This window comes from Anabrus simplex, chromosome 2 (genome assembly GCF_040414725.1).
Source record: "Anabrus simplex isolate iqAnaSimp1 chromosome 2, ASM4041472v1, whole genome shotgun sequence".
NCBI lineage: Eukaryota > Metazoa > Arthropoda > Insecta > Orthoptera > Tettigoniidae > Anabrus > Anabrus simplex.
This window is the reverse complement of record NC_090266.1, coordinates 159,977,117-159,997,870: the sequence shown is the minus strand read 5'-3', so window position 1 is coordinate 159,997,870 and position 20,754 is coordinate 159,977,117. Positions and strand designations below refer to the sequence as shown.

Here is a 20,754-nt window from a genome sequence, read left to right as displayed (position 1 = left end):
ATCAGAAACGATGAGAGAAGGCATAAGGAGATAAAATGCAGACGAGCTCAAGAAAGGGACGCACTTCTTAAGAAAAGAATTTTTCTCATTTCAATCATCGATATACAGTAGGAATTAGATGTTTTGAATACTTTCTTGTGGAGCATGGCATTGTGTGGAAGTGAAACATGGACAATAACTTGCTCAGAAAGAAAGGGAATAGAAGCTTCTGAAATGTGGCGTTACAGAAGATTGCTGAAGGTGAGATGAGTAGATCGAATCACGAATGAATTGGTGAGAGGAGAACGATTTGTCGAAATATGACCAGGAGAGGAGATGGAATGATAGGAGATATCCTAAGGACTTGTTCATCAATTGGTTTACGAGGTAGCCTATGTGTAGGTGGTAACAACGGTAGAAGTAAATCAAGGCATGAATATGACAAACAGATTAGAATAGATCAGATGTAAGGCTTTTCAGGCGTTTGCTCTATTAACCAGCGTTTCGTCTTGAGTCTGACACTAGACTCATCAGAGTGGGATGTGTCAGACCCTACCCACTGACGCTGGGGTGTATGCAGGTGAACTTATCAGAAGCCCATATGAGAGGAACAGTCTGATAACTGCATACGGGAGATAAATCTCCACAATAGAAATTTGCCCGCCTAGCAATTCCGAATGGAAAATTCTAAGTTCCCACGGAGGAAATTAGATATTTTTCACCAATAGAGCATGTCAAAAACAGATCAGATGTAAGGCTTTTCAGGCGTTTGCTCTATTTACCAGCGTTTCGTCTTAGGTCTGACGCTAGACTCATCAGAGTGGGATGTGTCAGACCCTACCCACTGACGCTGGGGTGTATGCTGGTGAACTTATCAGAAACCCAGATTAGAATATGTCGAATGTTGTAGTTATGTAGAAATGAAGTGGTTAGCACAGTTAAATCCAAAAAGAAATTAAAACAGCCATTGATGTACGTAATAGAAACATAAATTTGGTCCAAAATTAGGTTTCTTCAATAATTTTGCCATGATAGTGTTACGACATAACTTACTCTCCTTGGTCGGTTATCCAGTTTCATATCACTTGTTGATTCTATTCATTTTCCATCGAGTACCGTCCAGGTAACGCCAAGCATTGTAACGCTTCGGCAATGATACACAATTCTCACGTCAATTTCCGAAGGTTTCTGTTAAATTGTAGCAATATTGTTAATTCAGTTTGCTGTATAGGACTTGGGACATTACAATCATTACTGTTACGCTGTGTCAAATTCAATTTTCTATACCGTATACCATTAGAAGGAAGGCTCATTTCCAATAACCTGTATACACTTTATTGCTACACAAATTACCCCTGAAGTTAATTGTTGCTTTGTCTTGTTTCAGATGAACCATTTATACAACATGTTCCTAAAACAAGTGCATGAACACTGCAGCACTCTTTCCATGCCAGGTAAGTGCCTTGTTTCTCTACAGTGAAATTTCATTGAAAACCTTGGTGTTCTGTGAAAGTTTTTAGAAGCGAACTTCTTCGTTTACATTTATATAATCAACGTTAGAATTAGAAAGATGACTGTATATTGGTCTTGTTCGGAATAAGAAGACAATGACCGAGCGAGTTGGCCATGCTGTTAGGGGCGCGTAGCTGTGAGATTTCATTTGGGAGATTGTAGGTTCGAACCCCACTTTCGGCACCCATCAGGGTGTTTTTCAGTGGTTTCCTATTTTTACACCAGACAAATGCTGGGGCTGTTCCTTAATTAAGGCCATGGTCGATTCCTTTCCTCTCCTAGGCCTTTCCTATCACATCGTCGCCATAAGACTTATCTTTGTCGGTGTGACGTGAAGCAATTTAAAAAAAAGAGAATCTTTGACATTTTCATTTGAACGATTATTTCATACGATTGCATTCCTTTTTAACCCCGACTTTCGATTTGGAATTAGTACATTCCGACAAGCAAACTGAAGTGGTTATTTTACTTTAGTTTGATTTAGCCTCGGCGTATTCCGATGAGAAGATTGACGTCATGGGCGATTCCATTGCTAGACATGTAGGGAAAGTGTGTGAAGGAAAGGGAACCAGGGTAGAGAGTTATCCAGGAGTTACAGTAGGTTAAAGCAGATGTTGAGGAAGAAAGAAGAGAAGGAGGATGGAAAGGCGATGGTGGTAGTGTTTCACATTGGTACCAACAACGTAAGGCAAGCAGGTATTATTACCACCATAGTTGGGGATGTGTGGGATCTGGTATATGCAGCACGGGTGAAGTTTAAGGAAGCGGAGATTATTATCAGCGGAATACTGTGTAAGACGGATACAGCCTCGAAGGTGATTGGAGATTAAAATGAGACTATGGAGTGGGTATGTGGGGAAACTGGGAGTGAGAATTCTAGACCCTAATGGGTGGGTAGGAGATAGGGTTCTGCGCTCAGATGGCCTTCACTTAAACCGCAGTGGTACGTATAAGTTAGGACATTTGTTTAGAAGGGTTATAAAGAGGTACATTCAGGGAAACGGGGTGGTATAAGGAGCGGTGATAAGGGTACAGGGATCTGGAAGTCAAGTAATGATGACATAAAAATGTTAGTGTTAAACTGAAGAAGTATTGAAAAGAAAGGAATAGAATTAAGTCATTTAACAGATATATACTTACCAGATATGACGATATGTTAATGACAAAATGGATGCAGAAATGTTCTCACGGAACTGGAGTGTGTATCGTAGAGATAGCTTAGGAATAGTAGGAAGGAAAGAGTTCATTGTGGTGAAAGAAGAATTTGTAAGCTACGGAAAAGTTAAAGAAGACAAACATGAAATTCTAGGTGTAAGGCTCATTTCTGAAGATAATATGCAACTTGAAGTCTTTGGTGTGTACAGGCCGGTAAAGAGGAACGCTGACGCCGATTCGGAATCGTTTTCTTAAGGTAGTCAGCTACGTGGGAAACGATATGGAAAGGAACGTGATTGTAGCGGATGATCTCAATTTACTAAATGTCAATTGGGCAGGTAATGCGAACGACAAAGTATGACCAGAAATGGCAAATAAGTTAATATGGGAAGGACAGCTGATTCGGAAAGTGATGGAACCAACTAGAGGGAAGAATATACTGGACGTGATGCTGGTAAAACCAGATGAGCTCTATAGAGAAACCGAAGTAACAGATGGTAATAGTTATCACGAAGCTGTTTTTGTCGTAATTAAAAATAAATGTGATAGAAAGGAAGGTTTTAAAAGTAGGACTATTGGGCAGTACCATGTGGCTGATAAAACAGGCTTGAGGGAGTTTTTAAAATGATCGGTAGAAAACGATAAATAGAAATGTGAACATGATCTGGCATGGGTTTAAAGCAGTTGTTGAGAAATGTGAAAACAGGTTTATACCCTTAAAGGTGGAAAGGAATGATAAAGACCCACTATATTATAACACAGAAATAAATAGATTAAGAAGGAGGTGGATATTGGAAAGAAATATAGCCTGTGGAAGTAAAGGGAAATTGAAGGAACTTACTAGGAAATTGAATCTAGCAAAGAAGTCAGTTAAGGATAACATGATGGCAAGCATAATTGGCAGTCATACACATTTTAGTGAAGAATGGAAGAGTTTGTATAGGTACTTAAAGGCAGAAACAAGTTCCGAGAAGGATATTCCGGGAATCGTTAATAAACAAGGGGAATGTTTATGCGAGGATCTACAAAAGGCAGAAGTATTCACTCAGCAGTATGCACAGATTGTTGGTTACAAGGATAATTTCCAGATAGAGGAGGTGACAAATACTAAACACGAATTAAAATTTACCTGTGATACCAACGACATTTACAATAAGATACAAAATTTGAAAACTACAAAAGCGGCTGGAATTGATAGGATTTCTGGGGATATACTAAATACAATGGGTTGGAATATAGTACCATATCTGAAGTACTTATTTCATTATTGTTTGCATGAAGGAGCTATACCAAATGAATGGAGAGTTGCTATAGAAGCCCCTGTGTATAAAGGAGAGGGCGATAGACATAAAGCTGAAAAATTACAGGCCAGTCAGTTTGACAAGTATTGCACATAAGCTTTGGGAAAATATTCTTTCTGATTATATTAGACTTGTTTGCGAAATTAATAACTGGTTCAATAGAAGGCAGTTCGGGTTTAGGAAAGGTTATTCCACTGAAGCTCAGCTTGTAGGATTCCAGCGAGATATTGCAGACATCTTGGATTCGGGAGGTCAAATGGTCTGTATCGCGATTGACCAATCTAAGGCATTTGACGGGGTAGATCATGACAGATTACTGGCAACAATGTGTGAAGTTGGACTAGACAAAGGAGTGATTGAATGGGGTTGCTATATTTCTAGAAAAGAGAACTCAGAGAATGACAGTAGGCGAAGCTCTATCTGGCCCTGTAATAATTAAAAGGGGAATTCCTCAAGGCAGTATTATTGGACCTTTATGATTTCTTATGTTCGTTCGTTCGTAATGTTTACCCTCCAGGGTCGGTTATTCCCTCGGACTCAGCGAGGGATCCCACCTCTACCGCCTCAAGGGCAGTGTCCTGGAGATTCAGACTTTGGGTCTGGGATACAACTGGGGATAATGACCAGTACCTCGCCCAGGCGGCCTCACCTGCTATGCTGAACAGGGGCCTTGTGGAGGGATGGGACGATTGGATGGGACAGACAAGGAAGAGGGAAGGAAGCGGCCGTGGCCTTAAGTTAGGTACCATCCCGGCATCTGCCTGGAGGAGAAGTGGGAAACCACGGAGAACCACTTCCAGGATGGCTGAGGTGGGAATCGAACCCACCTCTACTCAGTTTACCTCCCGAGGCTGAGTGGACCCCGTTCCAGCCCTCGTACCACTTTTCAAATTTCGTGGAAGAGCCGGGAATCGAACCCGGACCTCCGGGGGGGGGGGTGTCAGCTAATCACGCTAACCACTACACCACAGAGGCGGACGATTTCTTATGTACGGTATATAAATAATATGAGTAAAGAAGTTGAATCAGAGTAAGGCTTTTTGCGGATGATATTATTCTGTATAGAGTGATAAACAGGGTACACGGTTGTGAGCAACTGCAAAATGACCTCGATAAGGTTGTGAGATGGACAGTAGGCAATGATATGATGTCAAACGGGGTTAAAAGTCAGGTTGTGAGTTTCACAAATAGAAAAAAGTCCTCTCAGTTTTAATTACTGCGTTGATGGGGTGAAATTTCCTTTTGGGGATCGTTGTAAGTACATAGGTGTTAATATAAGGGAAGATCTTCATTGGGATAATCACAATAATGGGATTGTAAATAAAGCGTACAGATCTCTGCACATGATGTGAGGGTATTTAGTAAGGATGTAAAGGAAAGGGCATATAAGTCTCTGGTAAGACCCCAACTAGAGTATGGTTCCAGTGCATGGGACCCTCACGAGGATCCGAAGAAAAGCAGCTCGATTTGTTCTGGGAGATTTCCGACAAAAGATTAGGGTTACAAAAATGTTGCAAAGAGTTTGGCCTGGGAAGAATTGGGAGATAGGAGACGAGTTGCTCGACTAAGTGGCATATTCCGAGCTGTAAGTGGCGAGATGGCGTGGAATGACATTTGCAGACGAATATGTTTGACTGGTGTTTTTAAAAGTAGAAAGGATCACAGAATGAAGAAAAAGTTGGAATTCAAGAGGACAAAGTGGGGCAAATATTCATTTATAGGAAGGAGAGTTAGGGATTGTAATAATTTACCAAGGAAGATATTCAATAAATATCCAATTTCTTTGCAATCATTTAAGAAAAGGCTAGGATTGATTTTATTTGACAAGGAGACCTTGCCTACGGATCTTCGCCGATTTGACCACTATCAATACTCTTGCCGGCCATGGCGAGAAATTTCACCGGCTCAAATTGTAAGCTGTATTTCTCCATTACAAGGCATAACTCCCCTCGCAATACCAAGAGTATTGCATTTGAATATTTCGAAAGTGCCCCAGAAGGGCAGCACGTGGCACTTCACGCCAACGAATGTGTAGCGCAACGAGCAAGCTCTTGATCTACGGGTCAAATCCAACCTTTGGGGATACATTGACAAGATCTATTTGTGAATTGGAATTAGCCTATACTGCCGACCTTTCGAAGACAGGTACGGTAGCTAGTGGAGAATATACTGACTGAAATGGATCGTACTTCAAAAACATCATTTCAGTATTTAACATTATTCTGGCCTCCGTGGGTCAGGTGGCAGCGCGCCGCCTCTTACCGTTGGGTTCCTTGGTTCAAATCCCGATCACTCCATGTGAGATTTGTGCTGGACAAAGCGGAGCCGGGGCAGGTTTTTCTCCGGGTACTCCTGTTTTCCCTGTCATCATTCATTCCAGCAACACTCCCCAATATCATTTCATTTCATCTGTCATTCATTAATCATTACCCCAGAGGAGTGCGACAGGCTTCGGCAGCCGGCACAATTCTATCCTTGCCGCTAGATGGGGGCTTCATTCATTCCATTCCTGACCCGGTCGAATGACTGGAAACAGGCTGTGGATTTTCATTTTCTTTTAACATTATTCTACATAGTGTATTCTATATTATTTTCCATTTTACTTATTAAAAGAAGACCACAAGTTCCTCAGTGGCAATTTAATGAACTGCATCAAAATAGTAGAGCATTTAATAAATAAATAAATAAATAAATAAATAAATAAATAAATAGTCATTGCCTAAATCTCTAGAAAACATGCAGCAGTTAACGTATCAGGGTCAAATTGCCTCTTGTTCATGCGCTGAAATGTATATTCTTGTGCGCTATGGTTCGGAAAAATGCAATTTGCTTTATGTCGCACGGACACAGATAGGTGTTATGGCGACGATGGAACAGGAATGGCCTAAAAGTGGAAAGGAAGTGGCCGTGGCCTTAAATAAGGTACAGTCCCAGATTTGACTGGTGTGAAAATGGGAAACCATCGGAAAAATGGTCAGAGTGCATATGACCCTGAATATTTTTCCCTTCAGCGCTTGAGTTATCCATCCGGAAAATTTATTTTTGAATATTGAAGTACTTTGATGTATACAATAGTGTGCCAGCACACACTGATGACAGCAGCTCAAATGTGAACGCATTGGATATATTAAGACTACGGTACTATAAATATTGCATGCATCAGATTCAGCTTTACTTGGTACCGAGTGGGCAAAGTAAAACAGGCCCGGTAAATATTTACAATAGGAAGGCTAACGCAGAATTGACCGTTGTATAATAATTTCGTGTGGCTATTTCTAGCCGAGTGCAGCCCTTGTAAGGCAGACATTCCGATGAGGGTGGGTGGCATCTGCCATGTGTAGGTAACTGCGTGTTATTGTGGTGGATGATGGTGTTATGTGAATTGCAGGGATGTTGGGGACAGCACAGACACCCAGCTCCCGGGCCATTGGAATTAACCAATGAAGGTTAAAATCCCCGACCCGGCCGGGAATCGAACCCGGGACCCTCTGAACCGAAGGCCAGTACGTTGACCATTCAGCCAACGAGTCGGACATTGACCCTTGTTAATGAACATCACAAACGATGTTGGAAATGGCCTCATCTGAAGAAATTAAATACTGAGCATCCAAAATCCCTGACAAAACTTCACTCAGAAACCAACATGCGAAAGTTCGTCTCGAGGCTTTAACGCATCTGTAACAGTAAATTTGTAAGAATACAGCTGCAGGTCCTCTTTCTGATGTTTTCACACGACGATCTCTCTAATTCCTACTTGCACAGATAAACGGCGTTGAGATTTCGTCGGACTTTGTTCTAGGCTTTCCTTCATTCTAGACCGGGGCCGCTGTCTCGCCGTCAGATAGCTCGTCAATTCTAATCACGTAGGCTGAGTGGAACTCGAACCAGCTCTCAGATGCAGGTAAAAGTCTCTGACCTGGCCGGGAATTGAAACCGGGATCTCCGTATAAGAGGCAGGCACGCTTTCCCTACACCACGGGACCGGCGAATTCTTATAAGGGTGATCCATTTATTGCCAGATGCATGACATCTCCCAATGTATCTTCAGCTCACCAAAGCGCCAAGTTTCGGTATTATTTGCATCTCCAGCAGTAGACTTCGCACTCGGTCTGATTAGACGTCGTTGTGTTTATAGAATAACTTGTTTTGAAGAATTAACTAAGTTTACTCTGTTTCATTATGAACCGTACAACACACGATCAAATCAATCAATCAATCAATCAATGAAATGAAATGGCGTATGGCATTTAGTGCCGAGAGTTTCCGAGGACAAGTTCGGCTCGCCAGGTACAGGTCTTTTGATTTGACGCGATCTGCGCGTTGGGATGGGGATGAAATGATGATGGAGACGACACATACACCCAGCCTCCATGCCAGCGAAATTAACCAATGATGGTTAAAATTCCCGACCCTGCCGTGAATCGAACTCGGGACCCCTGTGACCAAAGGCCAGCGCGATAACCATTCAGCCATGGAGCCGGACAATCAATCAATCAATCAATCAATCAATCAATCAATCAATCAATCAATCAATCAAACAAACTAGATTTAAAATGGCCTCCGAAGAGGCCTGGTGCAGGTCTTTCGATTTGCCGCCGTTTTGGTGACCTGCGTGTCTCTGAGGATGGGGCTCTATCTATCATGAATTCTAATGATGAAGACGGCACATAAACCCAGGTCCCGAGCAATCGGAATTAACCAATGAAGGTTAAAATCTCCGACCCGGCCGGGAATCGAACCTAGGACCCCCTGGACCAAAGGTCTGCACGCTAACCATTTAGTCATGAAGCCGGACATCAGACTCGATGAAAAGCTCTTTTAGGATGCGAGTATAGTAGGTACGGAAAGCTGTTTCAAACAAGTCTACGTACTGAAGACCCGAACATTACACTCAAAATGTAAAATTCGCGCTGAACATGATCTTAAAAAACGGAGAATACTCATGCAGCTCAAAGACGAAACAGTAAATCACAGTGTAACACTTAACAGCTAAACAATAATTTACGGACTAACTTTGAAAGGACAAAACAAGTGTCCATGAGAGAGAGCAGGGAGGAGAAAGCCAAAAGCTGGCACGGTCACAGGGTTAAGGTAATCGCCCACTACACCGCGCCGCGCCGCGCAGCGCAGCCGAGAAGAAATTTCCGTGGTCTGCTTCTTGTGAAATGGAATGGCTTAACGCCCACTGCAGGGAGCCGCGCCGCGCCGCGCGGAACAAGCTTGTGGAATTTCCGCACCAGAAGCCCCCAGGTTTCTGGAACGGAACATTTTCGTTTCGGCGCGCTTGTATGGGCGAGGGTAGAAGGAAGGAATAACGGAAAGAATGTGGTTTCGTGGCGTTTCGGCAGTCTTCGTGAGTCCTCGACTAGTGCCAGCACGCTCGTACCTTCACGCGGTTAGTGGTAATGTGCACTGTACGCCTTTCTTGGCGAAAGGTGATATTATTTTCTCGCTCTCTCTACACACGGCTTTTTTATTTGCTAGTTGCTTCACGTCGCACCGACACAGATAGGTCTTATGGCGACGATGGGAGAGGAAAGGACTAGGAGTGGGAAGGAAGCGGCCGTGGCCTTAATTACGGTACAGCCCCAGCATTTGCCTGGTGTGAAAATAGGAAACCACGGAAAACCATTTTCAGGGCTGCCGACAGTGGGGTTCGAACCTACTATCTCCCGAACACTAGATATTGGCCGCACTTAAGCGACTGCAGCTATCGAACTCGGTACACACGGCTTAACTAGGTTCAATAGTTCATATAATTTTTCTTGGGACATACGAAAGCAGTGGGAAAATTTACTTCGGTCCTTTAGTAGATCAGAAAATCAATGGTGAAACTCTCCGTACGTTTCCCTTTTCTCATAAATGTTGTGGACCCAAACTTTTCTTTCGCGTTTTTCTTCTTCCTCATTTGCAAATATCGCAACCGCAAATAATAAGTCCTCCTCAGAACTGGAACTCATATTTCTGTGTGAGCTGCACTTCCCCAACTGGAGCGAGGCGGCGCGGTGAGGTGTGCTGTATGGGCGAAGTCTCGGAAAATGGCCCGTGGAATGTTCCACAAGCTTGTTCCGCGCGGCGCGGCGCGGTTCCCTGCAGTGGGCGATTACCTTTACATTGCAGGTGTGTTCAAGGTCACTTTCGAGGGAGTCAATTCTATTATTAGAACGTAACCAGCTCACGGGATGTGAGTGACTACTATCGGATTTTTTATTATGGACACTCGAGTTTAGGCTTTAATTACAAACGAACCAATAGGCCTATTGCAATGCGAGTTATGCCAATATTTTCCTTGTTTAATTCTACATTAGCGTATATAAGACACACTGTTTTCGACGTTCATTAAATATTTTTTATTTGTGGTTATAATAAATATTGCCCGAGTTTATGGCTTCTTCTCTAGGAAGCGCTCGCTTAGGAATATATACAAGGAAAACTACTTGTCTGATGGTAATGAAATTTTTATATGTTATAACCACATGTATTTGTAGTGTAATACTCAAGTTGCAATTTTTTTCAACCACCCCGAAAACAGTTCTTATCATTTTTCTAAAGCAACTCTTTCTCAGTCCAGGATAAACGTACAACAGCAAACATGGGCTTGTTTTGAAGCACTCAGTCATGGTTATCAGAAACTACAACAACTGTAACCGTACAGTTTGGTACCGAATTTATAAAGAGCAATATTGAAAGGAGGTTTTGTGTACGCCGGACCGTGCGATTAACAGCAGGCCGGGTGGTGAAATCGGGCGCAGTGTTGCCGCGTTCAGTAGTAACCACTGAATCAAACTCTGCTCTTAGGCTGGTATTGCACCATCAAAGAAATTTGTCGAAGATCTTTTGTAAAATATTTTGTGCAAGTAAACTTTTATCAAGGATTATAACACACAGCCATTGCACCATTACACTACATAAAGTATTTTATCGTAGTTCAGCAACAATGGATGAAGGACTTGTGCGCATGTTTCGCTACTATTAGTTTTTGCTTGTATTGTTCAATGACAAAAAATTCACATAAAATGCACCGGTATGTTTAAATGAAACTATCACGGGAGAGTACACCAGAAGTTCTACATCTCTCTGCTTCTTCAGATTAGAAGTTTAAACCCCACTGGTTTTAGTTTAATCTCATGTGGCTTATCAGAAGAATAAAGAAATTGCTTACAATAATCAAAATTAAATGAATGGAAGAAATATAATTTATAATGTAAACATCATATTCAATTTCAGTTTTTCAGCCAAATGCTGGCTGGCTACGTAATCAGTTCAATTTCTTTTTCACGTCCAAAACTGTGCATCATCCTGCCTGTATAGCATTTATCGCCTTCGCTATGTTTAAATACTCTTGTTGTCTTATATTTCTATTTTTATATTCGTACTGTCATGTGTTATACAAAAGTTTATCCATTTCATACTCGGAATTAGTGGAATTTTCGGTAATGGAAAAACCTGACGTACTAGCCAGACGTTGTGCATCGGAAGGGCTATTTACAGCGCTGCAACTCCCATAGATGGATTTCATTCCCACTATTCGACAACAAATTAGTCACAAATGGTCTACGGAATGGGAAACATCTCAACTGCATAAAGGTAGAGCTTATGCTCTCGTACAACCCAACATCCCTCCTCTGCCATGGATTATAAGTTTCATCGGCCACGAGGTCTAACGGTTTCCGTAATCCGAATACGGCTCAATCATGGATCATTCTCTTTACATCTCCATCGCATAGGAGTTTTGGCTTCACCGCACTGTCGATGTCAGTATGCGTGGGATGGAGATCTCAACCACATTTTGTTTAAGTGTGGCCTTTATGAAGCTTCTCGAAGCCGCTTTTTATCTGAACTATCTGATCTACAAGTGCTGTTCCCGTCCACCGCTGCATTGGCGTTGCACGGTGAAAACTATAAATTCAGCTCTCAATGCTGTGATGGACTTTTTGAGAACCGCGGAAATAAGAATTTGACTTCGTGCTCTTCGCATTGTTGCCAGTGTTTTGTTTTGTGATTTGTTTGTTCTCACCCTCTTCTCCCGGAGGAGAGATTCAGTGTAGTGTTCTCTACTCGAAGACTGTGGCAATTTGGGTTTCATTCTTATATGTACTTTGCACTGACAATTTATATTTTTGTATGTGTGCTGTGAGTGTTCCTTGTACATGGAGGATGACCAAATGTTGTACCTACAAAGGTCAATTAAATAGATTAAAATTAAAATCACTCGGAATTACCCAGTTCTGTTGTAGAAACATTTCCGCTGAACTTACGATCCGCCATTTTGTACTTCATCATTATCATCATCATCATCTGTTTACCCTCCAGGTTCGGTTTTTCCCTCGGACTTAGCGAGGGATCCCACCTCTACCGCCTCAAGGGCAGTGTCCTGGAGCTTCGGACTCTTGGTCGGGGGATACAACTGGGGAGTAGGACCAGTACCTCGCCCAGGCGGCCTCACCTGCTATGCTGAACAGGGGCCTTGTGGAGGGATGGGAAGATTGGAAGGGATGGGCAAGGAAGAGGGAAGGAAGCGGCCGTGGCCTTCAGTTAGGTACCATCCCGGCATTCGCCTGGAGGAGAAGTGGGAAACCACGGAAAACCACTTCCAGGATGGCTGAGGTGGGAATCGAACCCACCTCTACTCAGTTGACCTCCCGAGGCTGAGTGGACCCCGTTCCAGCCCTCGTACCACTTTTCAAATTTCGTGGCAGAGCCGGGAATCGAACCCGGGCCTCCGGGGGTGGCAGCTAATCACGCTAACCACTACACCACAGAGGCGGACCATTTTGTACTTAACAGGTCAAATCTTAGCAAAGGATAACACGATGCTCACCTCTTTGACATTTTGAAATGGGTACACGTTTTCCGCATGTAATATTCGCCATACATGTGTTCGTGGGACATTGAACGTGCAGGAAGTCGCCGTGTGCTGGTACTAACACTACGCTGCACCATTACAACAGTGTGCTGCTGTTCCTGCACATGTTGTTGAACTACGCGTTCAGAAGAAAAATGGGAACTTCGAAAGATACCTTGTTTCACGCGATGTGGTGAAAGCCCTACGATCAGGAATTCGACGTGTCGGAAAGCGCCGACGTATTACTATCGCAGAAGATGTAAACATGCACCACATCTGCATCACATTCTTCATTAGTGTAGATGTGTGGCATTTTAGCCAGCGCGTGTACAAACACAGTTAACCGATGCTTCTCTCTGATACACTTCCAACTCTTCGCACTACTTCACTCACAACACACCGTGGACAACTGCGCGTTCAACGGGCTAGTTTAATGGCAGAAAGACATCGCGAGCAAAGAGGTTCAAAGCAACGAGGTAAGTAGGGCTAGAATAGTCCGACCCCGCGGTGTAGGGGGTAACGAGTCCGCCTGTCACCTGGCGGCCCCGTGTTCGATTTCCGGGCTGTTCAGGGTTTTTTTAATTGTATTGATTAACATCCCTGCCTTGGGGACTGGTTGTTTGTGACGTCCTTAATCTTCCTTTTTCACACACAACATTCCACACTACCCCCATTCGAATTGCACGTAGGTTCATACAATATGGTGCCAGTATGGGCAAAAAATACACATGGGTTGACGCCGCGAACAAATAACATTTTAAAAAAGGGTTAGAATAAAACAAGCTTCAAATAATATTTCCTGTCATACTTGGAATTACTCGTCTGAATATTGGTCGGAAACAATGTAAACCAGATACGTGAGCGTTAGAAGGTTGGTCATACTGAAAAACAATTCGAAAAACGAAATTCGATACCTCCCACCGTTATCATTTCATCAGCTGTTGAAGTTAGCCAATCAGATCGCTTCGCGGGCGAATTCAGATTGACTTTGCGAGGTAGTGTTGCTAAACCGGCTTCACTAATCGAAGAAAAACTTGGGCAGGAGAGGGATTTAAACACAGACCCCGAGCTGATAGGATTGCGCCACAGCAAGTAGGCCTACCGTACGGAGACACCGGTTGAAACGTACGTGTCTGTCTTTGGTACTGATTTCTTGGCGTGGCTCACAAACCGGTCTTAAGCCACGTCTAGATTTAGCGAAGCCCATTAGCAGCCGCCCGCAAAGCGATCTGATAGGCTAATTTCTTCTTCTGCTTCTTCATCTGTTTACCCTCCAGGGTCGGTTTTTCCCTCAGACTCAGCGAGGGATCCCACCTCTACCGCCTCAAAGGCAGTGTCCTGGAGCTTCAGACTCTGGGTCGGGGATACAACTGGGGAGGATGACCAGTTCCTCGCCCAGGTGGCCTCACCTGCTATGCTGAAGAGAGGCCTTGTGGGGGGATGGGAAGATTGGACGGGATAGACAAGGAAGAGGGAAGGAAGCGGCCGTGGCCTTAAGTTAGGTACCATCCCGGCATTTGCCTGGAGGAGAAGTGGGAAACAACGGAAGATCACTTCCAGGATGGCTGAGATGGGAATCGAACCCACCTCTACTCAGTTGACCTCCCGAGGCTGAGTGGACCCCGTTCCAGCCCTCGTACCACTTTTCAAATTTCGTGGCAGAGCCGGGAATCGAACCCGGGCCTCCGGGGGTGGCAGCTAATCACACTAACCAAATAACATTATGATTATCTCATTAGTTTATTTATGTATTACTGTTATACGCAGTATAGGCCTATGTCTTTCTTTGAACTGTAATAATAATAATAATAATGTTATTTGTTTTACGTTCCACTAACTACTCTTTTTCGGTTTTTGGAGACGTCGAGGTGCCGGAATTTAGTCCAGTAGGAGTTCTTTTACGTGCCAGTAAATCTACCGACACGATGCTGACGTATTTGAGCACCTTCAAATACCACCGGACTGAGCCAGGATCGAACCTGCCATGTTGGGGTCAGAAGGCCAGCGCCTTAACCGTCTGAGCCACTCAGCCCGGCTCTTTGAACTGTCAAGGTGAAGATGACCTTAAGTAAGGTCGAAACATTTGGTTATGTTTTAGACAGATAATTTATTAAATGGTAACAACTTTGTATTGTACTGGTGGACAATATACTTTTATTTAAAGAATTCGTTGTATACATTTTTATATGACATATTTAGTACATATTTTCAGAGTTTTTGTAACATACAGTCACCCAAAAATGAATGAGCGCATGGTATTGTGTGAGTTCCTCACAAACCTATAAATACCCTATAATGCTTGTCGGCCGCCTCTGTGGTTTAGTGGTTAGTGAGATTAGCTGCCACCCCCGGAGGCTCGGGTTCGATTCCCGGCTCTGTCACGAAATTTGAAAAGTGGTACGAGGGCTGGAACGGGGTCCACTCAGCCTCGGGAGGTCATCTGAGTAGAGGTGGGTTCGATTCCCACCTCAGCCATCCTGGAAGTGGTTTTCCGTGGTTTCCCACTTCTCATCCAGGCAAATGCCGGGATGGTACCTAACTTAAGGCCACGGCCGCTTCCTTCCCTCTTCCTTGCCTATCCATTCCAATCTTCCCATCCCCCACCAAGGCCCCTGTTCAGCATAGCAGGTGAGGCCGCCTGGGCGAGTTACTGGTCATTCTCCCCAGTTGTATCCCCGACCAAGAGTCTGAAGCTCTAGGACACTGCCCTTGAGGCGGTAGAGGTGGGATCCCTCGCTGAGTCCGAGGGAGAAACCAACCCTGGATGGTAAAGAGATTAAGAAAGAAAGAAAGAAAGAAAGAAAGAAAGAAAGAAAGAAAGAAAGAAAGAAAGATAATGCTTGTCGTGGGTATCCACAGAGTCTGTACCTACATGGGAGGTGAATTATATTTTGATAATAAATAAAATTAAGTCTGTTTGAAACATTAAATGCAAGGAATATGCAATGCCATGCGCTCGCTCTTTTTTGAGCGACATCTAGTTTACATAGAGCCTCCGAGGCTCAGGCGGCAGCGCGCCGGCCTCTCACTGCTGGATTCCGCGGTTCAAATCCCGGTCACTCCATGTGAAATTTGTGCTGGACAAAGCGGAGGTAGGGCAGGTTTTTCTCCGGGTACTCCGGTTCTCCCTGTCATCATTCATTCCAGCAACACTCTCCACGATCATTTCATTTCATTTGTCAGTCATTAATCATTGCCTCAGAGGAATGCGACAGGCCTCGGCAGGCAGCACAGTTCCTATCCTCGCCGCTAGATAGGGCTTCATTCACTCTATCCCTAATCCGGTCGAATGACTGGAAACATGCTGTTGATTTTCAACTAGTTTACATATTTTTAGGATAATATTACTTAGCATTCCGGACTCTGATCACAACGCTCACGCTGAATCAGCACTCTATAGGAATGGGCTAGGTTCATTTCCTGCACTTCCTGTGAATTTACAATGATCCTCCAAACCGTGTATTTACTCTCTCTCATGGAATAATGTGCTCATTCTACCAGCAGTGTGATCGTTCATTCCTCTCTGATTTTGGTACATAAACACTGAGTGGTTGAAGCTCGGAAATAAACCTCGCGTTACTCAACTGCTTGCTTCCTGCTGAAATTGTTTAACTTTTAATTGCTACCTCATATATATGTAAACTTAAAATCTTTCCAGTCTGCCGAACACACAAGTTAAATAGAAATATTACACTATAGCAAACCTGTTAAAAACACATTATTAAACAAGGGAAACCTTCATGGCTCAAGCGGCAGCGCGCTGGCTTGTCACCGCTGGGTTCCGTGGTTCATATCCCGCTCAATCAATGTGAGGTTTGTGGTTTTTCTCCGCGTACTCCGTTTTTTCCAGTTTTTAAATGGATGTTTTTAAATGAATGTTCTTATTATTTTACCTTCGTAAAAGTAATACAATATTAAATTTATCTATTTATAATAATGAGTACTAGCACCTCATGAGGGGATATATCCCCTTATCCCCCTTATCTACGCCACTGGTTGTGTGTATTGCTGAAGTGAACAAGGAAAAAGTGTCTGTAATTGTAGTAGTAGCAAAGCGCGGACGAAGTGCCTGAGAGAGTGTAGCAGCAACATGTGGTTTCATTATGTAAATACTAACTTCTATTATTTCTTTCTTTCTTTCTTTCTTTCTTTCTTTCTTTCTTTCTTAATCTGTTTGCCCACCAGGGTTGGTTTTTCCCTCGGACTAAGCGAGGGATCCCACCTCTACCGCCTCAACCGCAGTGTCCTGGAGCGTGAGACATTGGGTCGGGGATACAACTGGGGAGAATGACCAGTACCTCGCACAGGCGTCCTCATCTGATATGCTGAACAGGGGCCTTGTGGGGGATGGGAAGATTGAAAGGGATAGACAAGGAAGAGCGAAGGAAGCGGCCGTGACCTTAATTTAGGTACCATCCCGGCATTTCCCTGGAGGAGAAGTGGGAAACCACGGAAAAGCACTTTCAGAATGGCTCGGGTGGGAATCGAACCCACCTCTACTCAGTTGACCTCCAGAGGCTGAGCCTGTTCCAGCCCTCGTACCACTTTTCAAATTTCGTGGCAGAGCCGTGAATCGAACCCGGGCCTCCGGGGAAGACAGCTAATCACACTAACCACCACACCACAGAAGCGGATTCTATTATTTCTATTAGTGTAAATAGTGCGAAGTACTGGCTGCCATGGTTTTGAAATTACAAGAAGCCGCCCTACAAAAGCAGGATTATAAAACATGTGGTGCTGGAGAATTTTAATGGATTTGTGTCTAGAATTAGCATTCATATACTAATATTCATTTTCCCGTAAGTTTCAGCTTCTAACTTCACTGGCAATTTTTTAAAACCTAAATATTAACTTTTGCAGGAAGTAGTTATCTTCATTTTTCCATGCATTCATATTATATGAAGTCCAGTTTCTCTGTTTTATTATGGCTTTTATATACAGATAATTAAAGAAAATTTAAGTTTGATATTTGAAAAAGAACTGAAAGCAAATTAATAACATTTCTCATAAAATGAATGCATGGAACTGTTTCACTATGTCTTGTCAATGTGCCGTAAACATCTGTGATTTAAAAATTGAGGCCTGAATACCGAAATGTGGTTTTCAAACATTCCATTAAAAATCATATTAGACATTCAAAAATCAAGAACCAGTGAAGTTTTTTTTTTTACTTCAGAACTCGGGCATTGTTACATATTTATATGATAAACATGATTTCAGTCCGCCTCTGTGGTGCAGTAGTTAGTGTGATGAGCTGTTAACCCGAGAGGCCCGGGTTCGATTCCCGTCACTGCCACGAAATTTGAAAAGTGGTACGAGGGCTGGAACGGGGTCCACTCAGCCTCGGGAGGTCAACTGAGTAGAGGTGGATTCGATTCCCACCTCAGCCATCCTGGAAGTGGTTTTCCGTGGTTTCCCACTTCTCCTTCAGGCAAATGCCAGGATGGTGCCTAACTTAAGGCCACGGCCGCTTCCTTCCCTCTTCCTTGTCTATCCCTTCCCATCTTCCCATCCCCCACCAAGGCCCCTGTTCAGATTAGCAGGTGAGGCCGCCTGGGCGAGTTACTGGTCATACTCCCCAGTTGTATCCCCCGACCCAGAGTCTGAAGCTCCAGGACACTGCCCTTAAGGCGGTAAAGGTGGGATCCCTCGCTGAGTCCGAGGGAAAAACTGACCCTGGAGGGTAAAGAGATAAAAAAGAAGAAGAATGTTGCACATGTTAAAAATGGGGAGTTGGACACAGCTGATTCACTAGTATTAAAACAGTATTAAAACTTATTCTAACTTCCATAATGTATTGACTATACTGAATAATATTTCAATTCTCTTTCTAATATTTGTATGTGTATTTTTTCTAGATTGCAAAAAAGTTCTTCTGGTGTACGGCCTGACGAATCTTGCAAAGATGGAGGAGGATAGCCTTGACAAAATGGACCCATACCAGAGAGGTGCTCCTGACGTTAGTAAGTAAATCAGTAGCACTTATTAGTCAATAACTGAATTGTCTTAAAATACAGTGTACGTGAAAAGTGTGATTTGTGTAACGGCTTCCTTATTGTATTCATCAGAACGTATGTTAAATAATCAGCAGACCGGAAATAAAGACATACGGTGTCTTCGCCGTCAGTGATCTGGTTGTAGCCATATACGCACATACACCAAAGGTTGCTTCACTTTACCATTGTAAGCCTCGTAATCAATCAATCAATCAATCAATCAATCAATCAATCAATCATTTATCTGGCTTTAGGGCTCTCGTCCATATGGCACATTCCCCATCACTTGTTTTCGTAGCCATTTCTTTAACCATTTCAAATAACTTTGAAATTTATCGAACATTTCCCTTGAAAATTTATTCTAATCCCTTACTCTTCGTCCTATAAATGAATATAGGCCCCTAGTTTGTCCTCTTGAATTCCAACTTTATCTTCATATTTCTTTTCTACTTTTAAAAGCTCTACTCAAATTTTCGTCTACTAGTGTCATTCCACGCCATCTCTCCAGTGACAGTACACAATGCCATGAGCATCTCATCTCCTTACTCCCAAGTCTTCCTCGACCAAAGTTTGCAACATTTTCGTAACACTACTCATTTATCGGAAATCATCCAGAACAAATCGAGCTGATTTCCTTTGGATTGTTTCCAGTTCTCGAATCAAGTAATCCTGGTGAGGTTCCCTACACTGGAACCATACTCTAATTGGGTTTTACCAAATACTTATATTCCCTCTCCTTTACATCTTTACTAAAAACCCTTAATACCCTCATAACAATATGAAGAGATCTGTAACCTTTATTTACAAACCCGTTCATGTGATTACCCCAATGAGAGGAATTTTCCTCTTTGTGAAACACCCAGGTTATCATCATACCATTGCCCACTGTTCATCTCGAAACATTGCCGAGGTCTGTTTGCAGTCGCTCACAGTCTTGTAACATTTGTTTCTCCATACAGTACAAGATCATCCTCAAAAAGCCTCATCTTCGATTCCAGTTCTTAACTCACATCGCATCGCATCTATAAGAAAACATAAAGGTCCAATAATTCTGTCCTAAGGAATTCCCCTCTTAATGATTAGAGCAGGGCCTCTCAGGGTGCATGCGCGTGGTGCATGCACTGTGCACGGTGCAAAAGACGACTTGGCTTGGTTGATCAGAGTGCAGACCCCCACTCCTCGATTTGGAGCAATAGCGCTAACTCTCTCTTTCCTCACGCCTGTCTCGCTCGCTCCCCCTGTCTCCCTCTCCCTCACTTGCGCCGTAGCGCTCCAAATCCGGGCTGAGTTGAGCCGAGTATAGCCGAGTAGAGCCGAGCATAGCCGAGTAGCCCAGAGACGAAGCGTTGATCCGAGCCATACCGAGCGGCACCGAGCGGCACCGATGCACAGTGCACGGAGCTCTTGCGCCGCGCTCTGCACGCGTGAGATTTTGGGCGTTTGAGAGGCCCTGGATTAGAGGATCACCCACTCTAATTCCCTTAGTTCTATTTTCTAGAAATACAAGCTACCCATTCAATCGCTCTTTTGTCTACTCCAACTGCACTCATTTTTGTCAGTAGTCTCCCATGATCTACCCTATCAGAAGTCCTAGATAGGTCAATCGCGATACAGTCCATTTGACATCCCGAATCTAAAATAAGTTATCTGCTATATCTTGCTGGAATCCTACAAGTTGAGCTTCAGTGGAATTTTTTTCCTAAACCCGAACTACCTTCTATCAAACTAGTTAGTAATTTCGCAAACATGTCTAATATAATCATAAAGAATGCTTGTCCAAAGTTACTAACAACATGTATCTCGCTGACTGGCCTGCAATTATCGGTTTTATGTTTTATGACCCTTTCCTTTATACATAAGGGCTACAATAACAACTCTCCATTCATTCATTTTGGAGCAAATAAGGCCAGCAAGATAGATCGATAGATAGATAGATAGATAGATAATTTATTTTAGCTGCCAAAGT

General features: G+C 43.3%; 1 protein-coding gene across 2 annotated transcripts in view; it reads left to right on the top strand.

Annotated features, from left to right (window-relative positions):
• The window catches only part of Reg-5 (Rhythmically expressed gene 5), a 168,441-nt gene that overhangs the window by 86,205 nt on the left and 61,482 nt on the right, over positions 1-20,754 (top strand). For both annotated transcript variants that reach the window (XM_067140418.2, XM_067140419.2), the window contains exons 2-3: positions 1,367-1,433; positions 18,651-18,755. In XM_067140418.2, the coding sequence (XP_066996519.1) occupies positions 1,367-1,433; positions 18,651-18,755 (172 nt within the window). The remainder of the gene's footprint in view (positions 1-1,366; positions 1,434-18,650; positions 18,756-20,754) is intronic.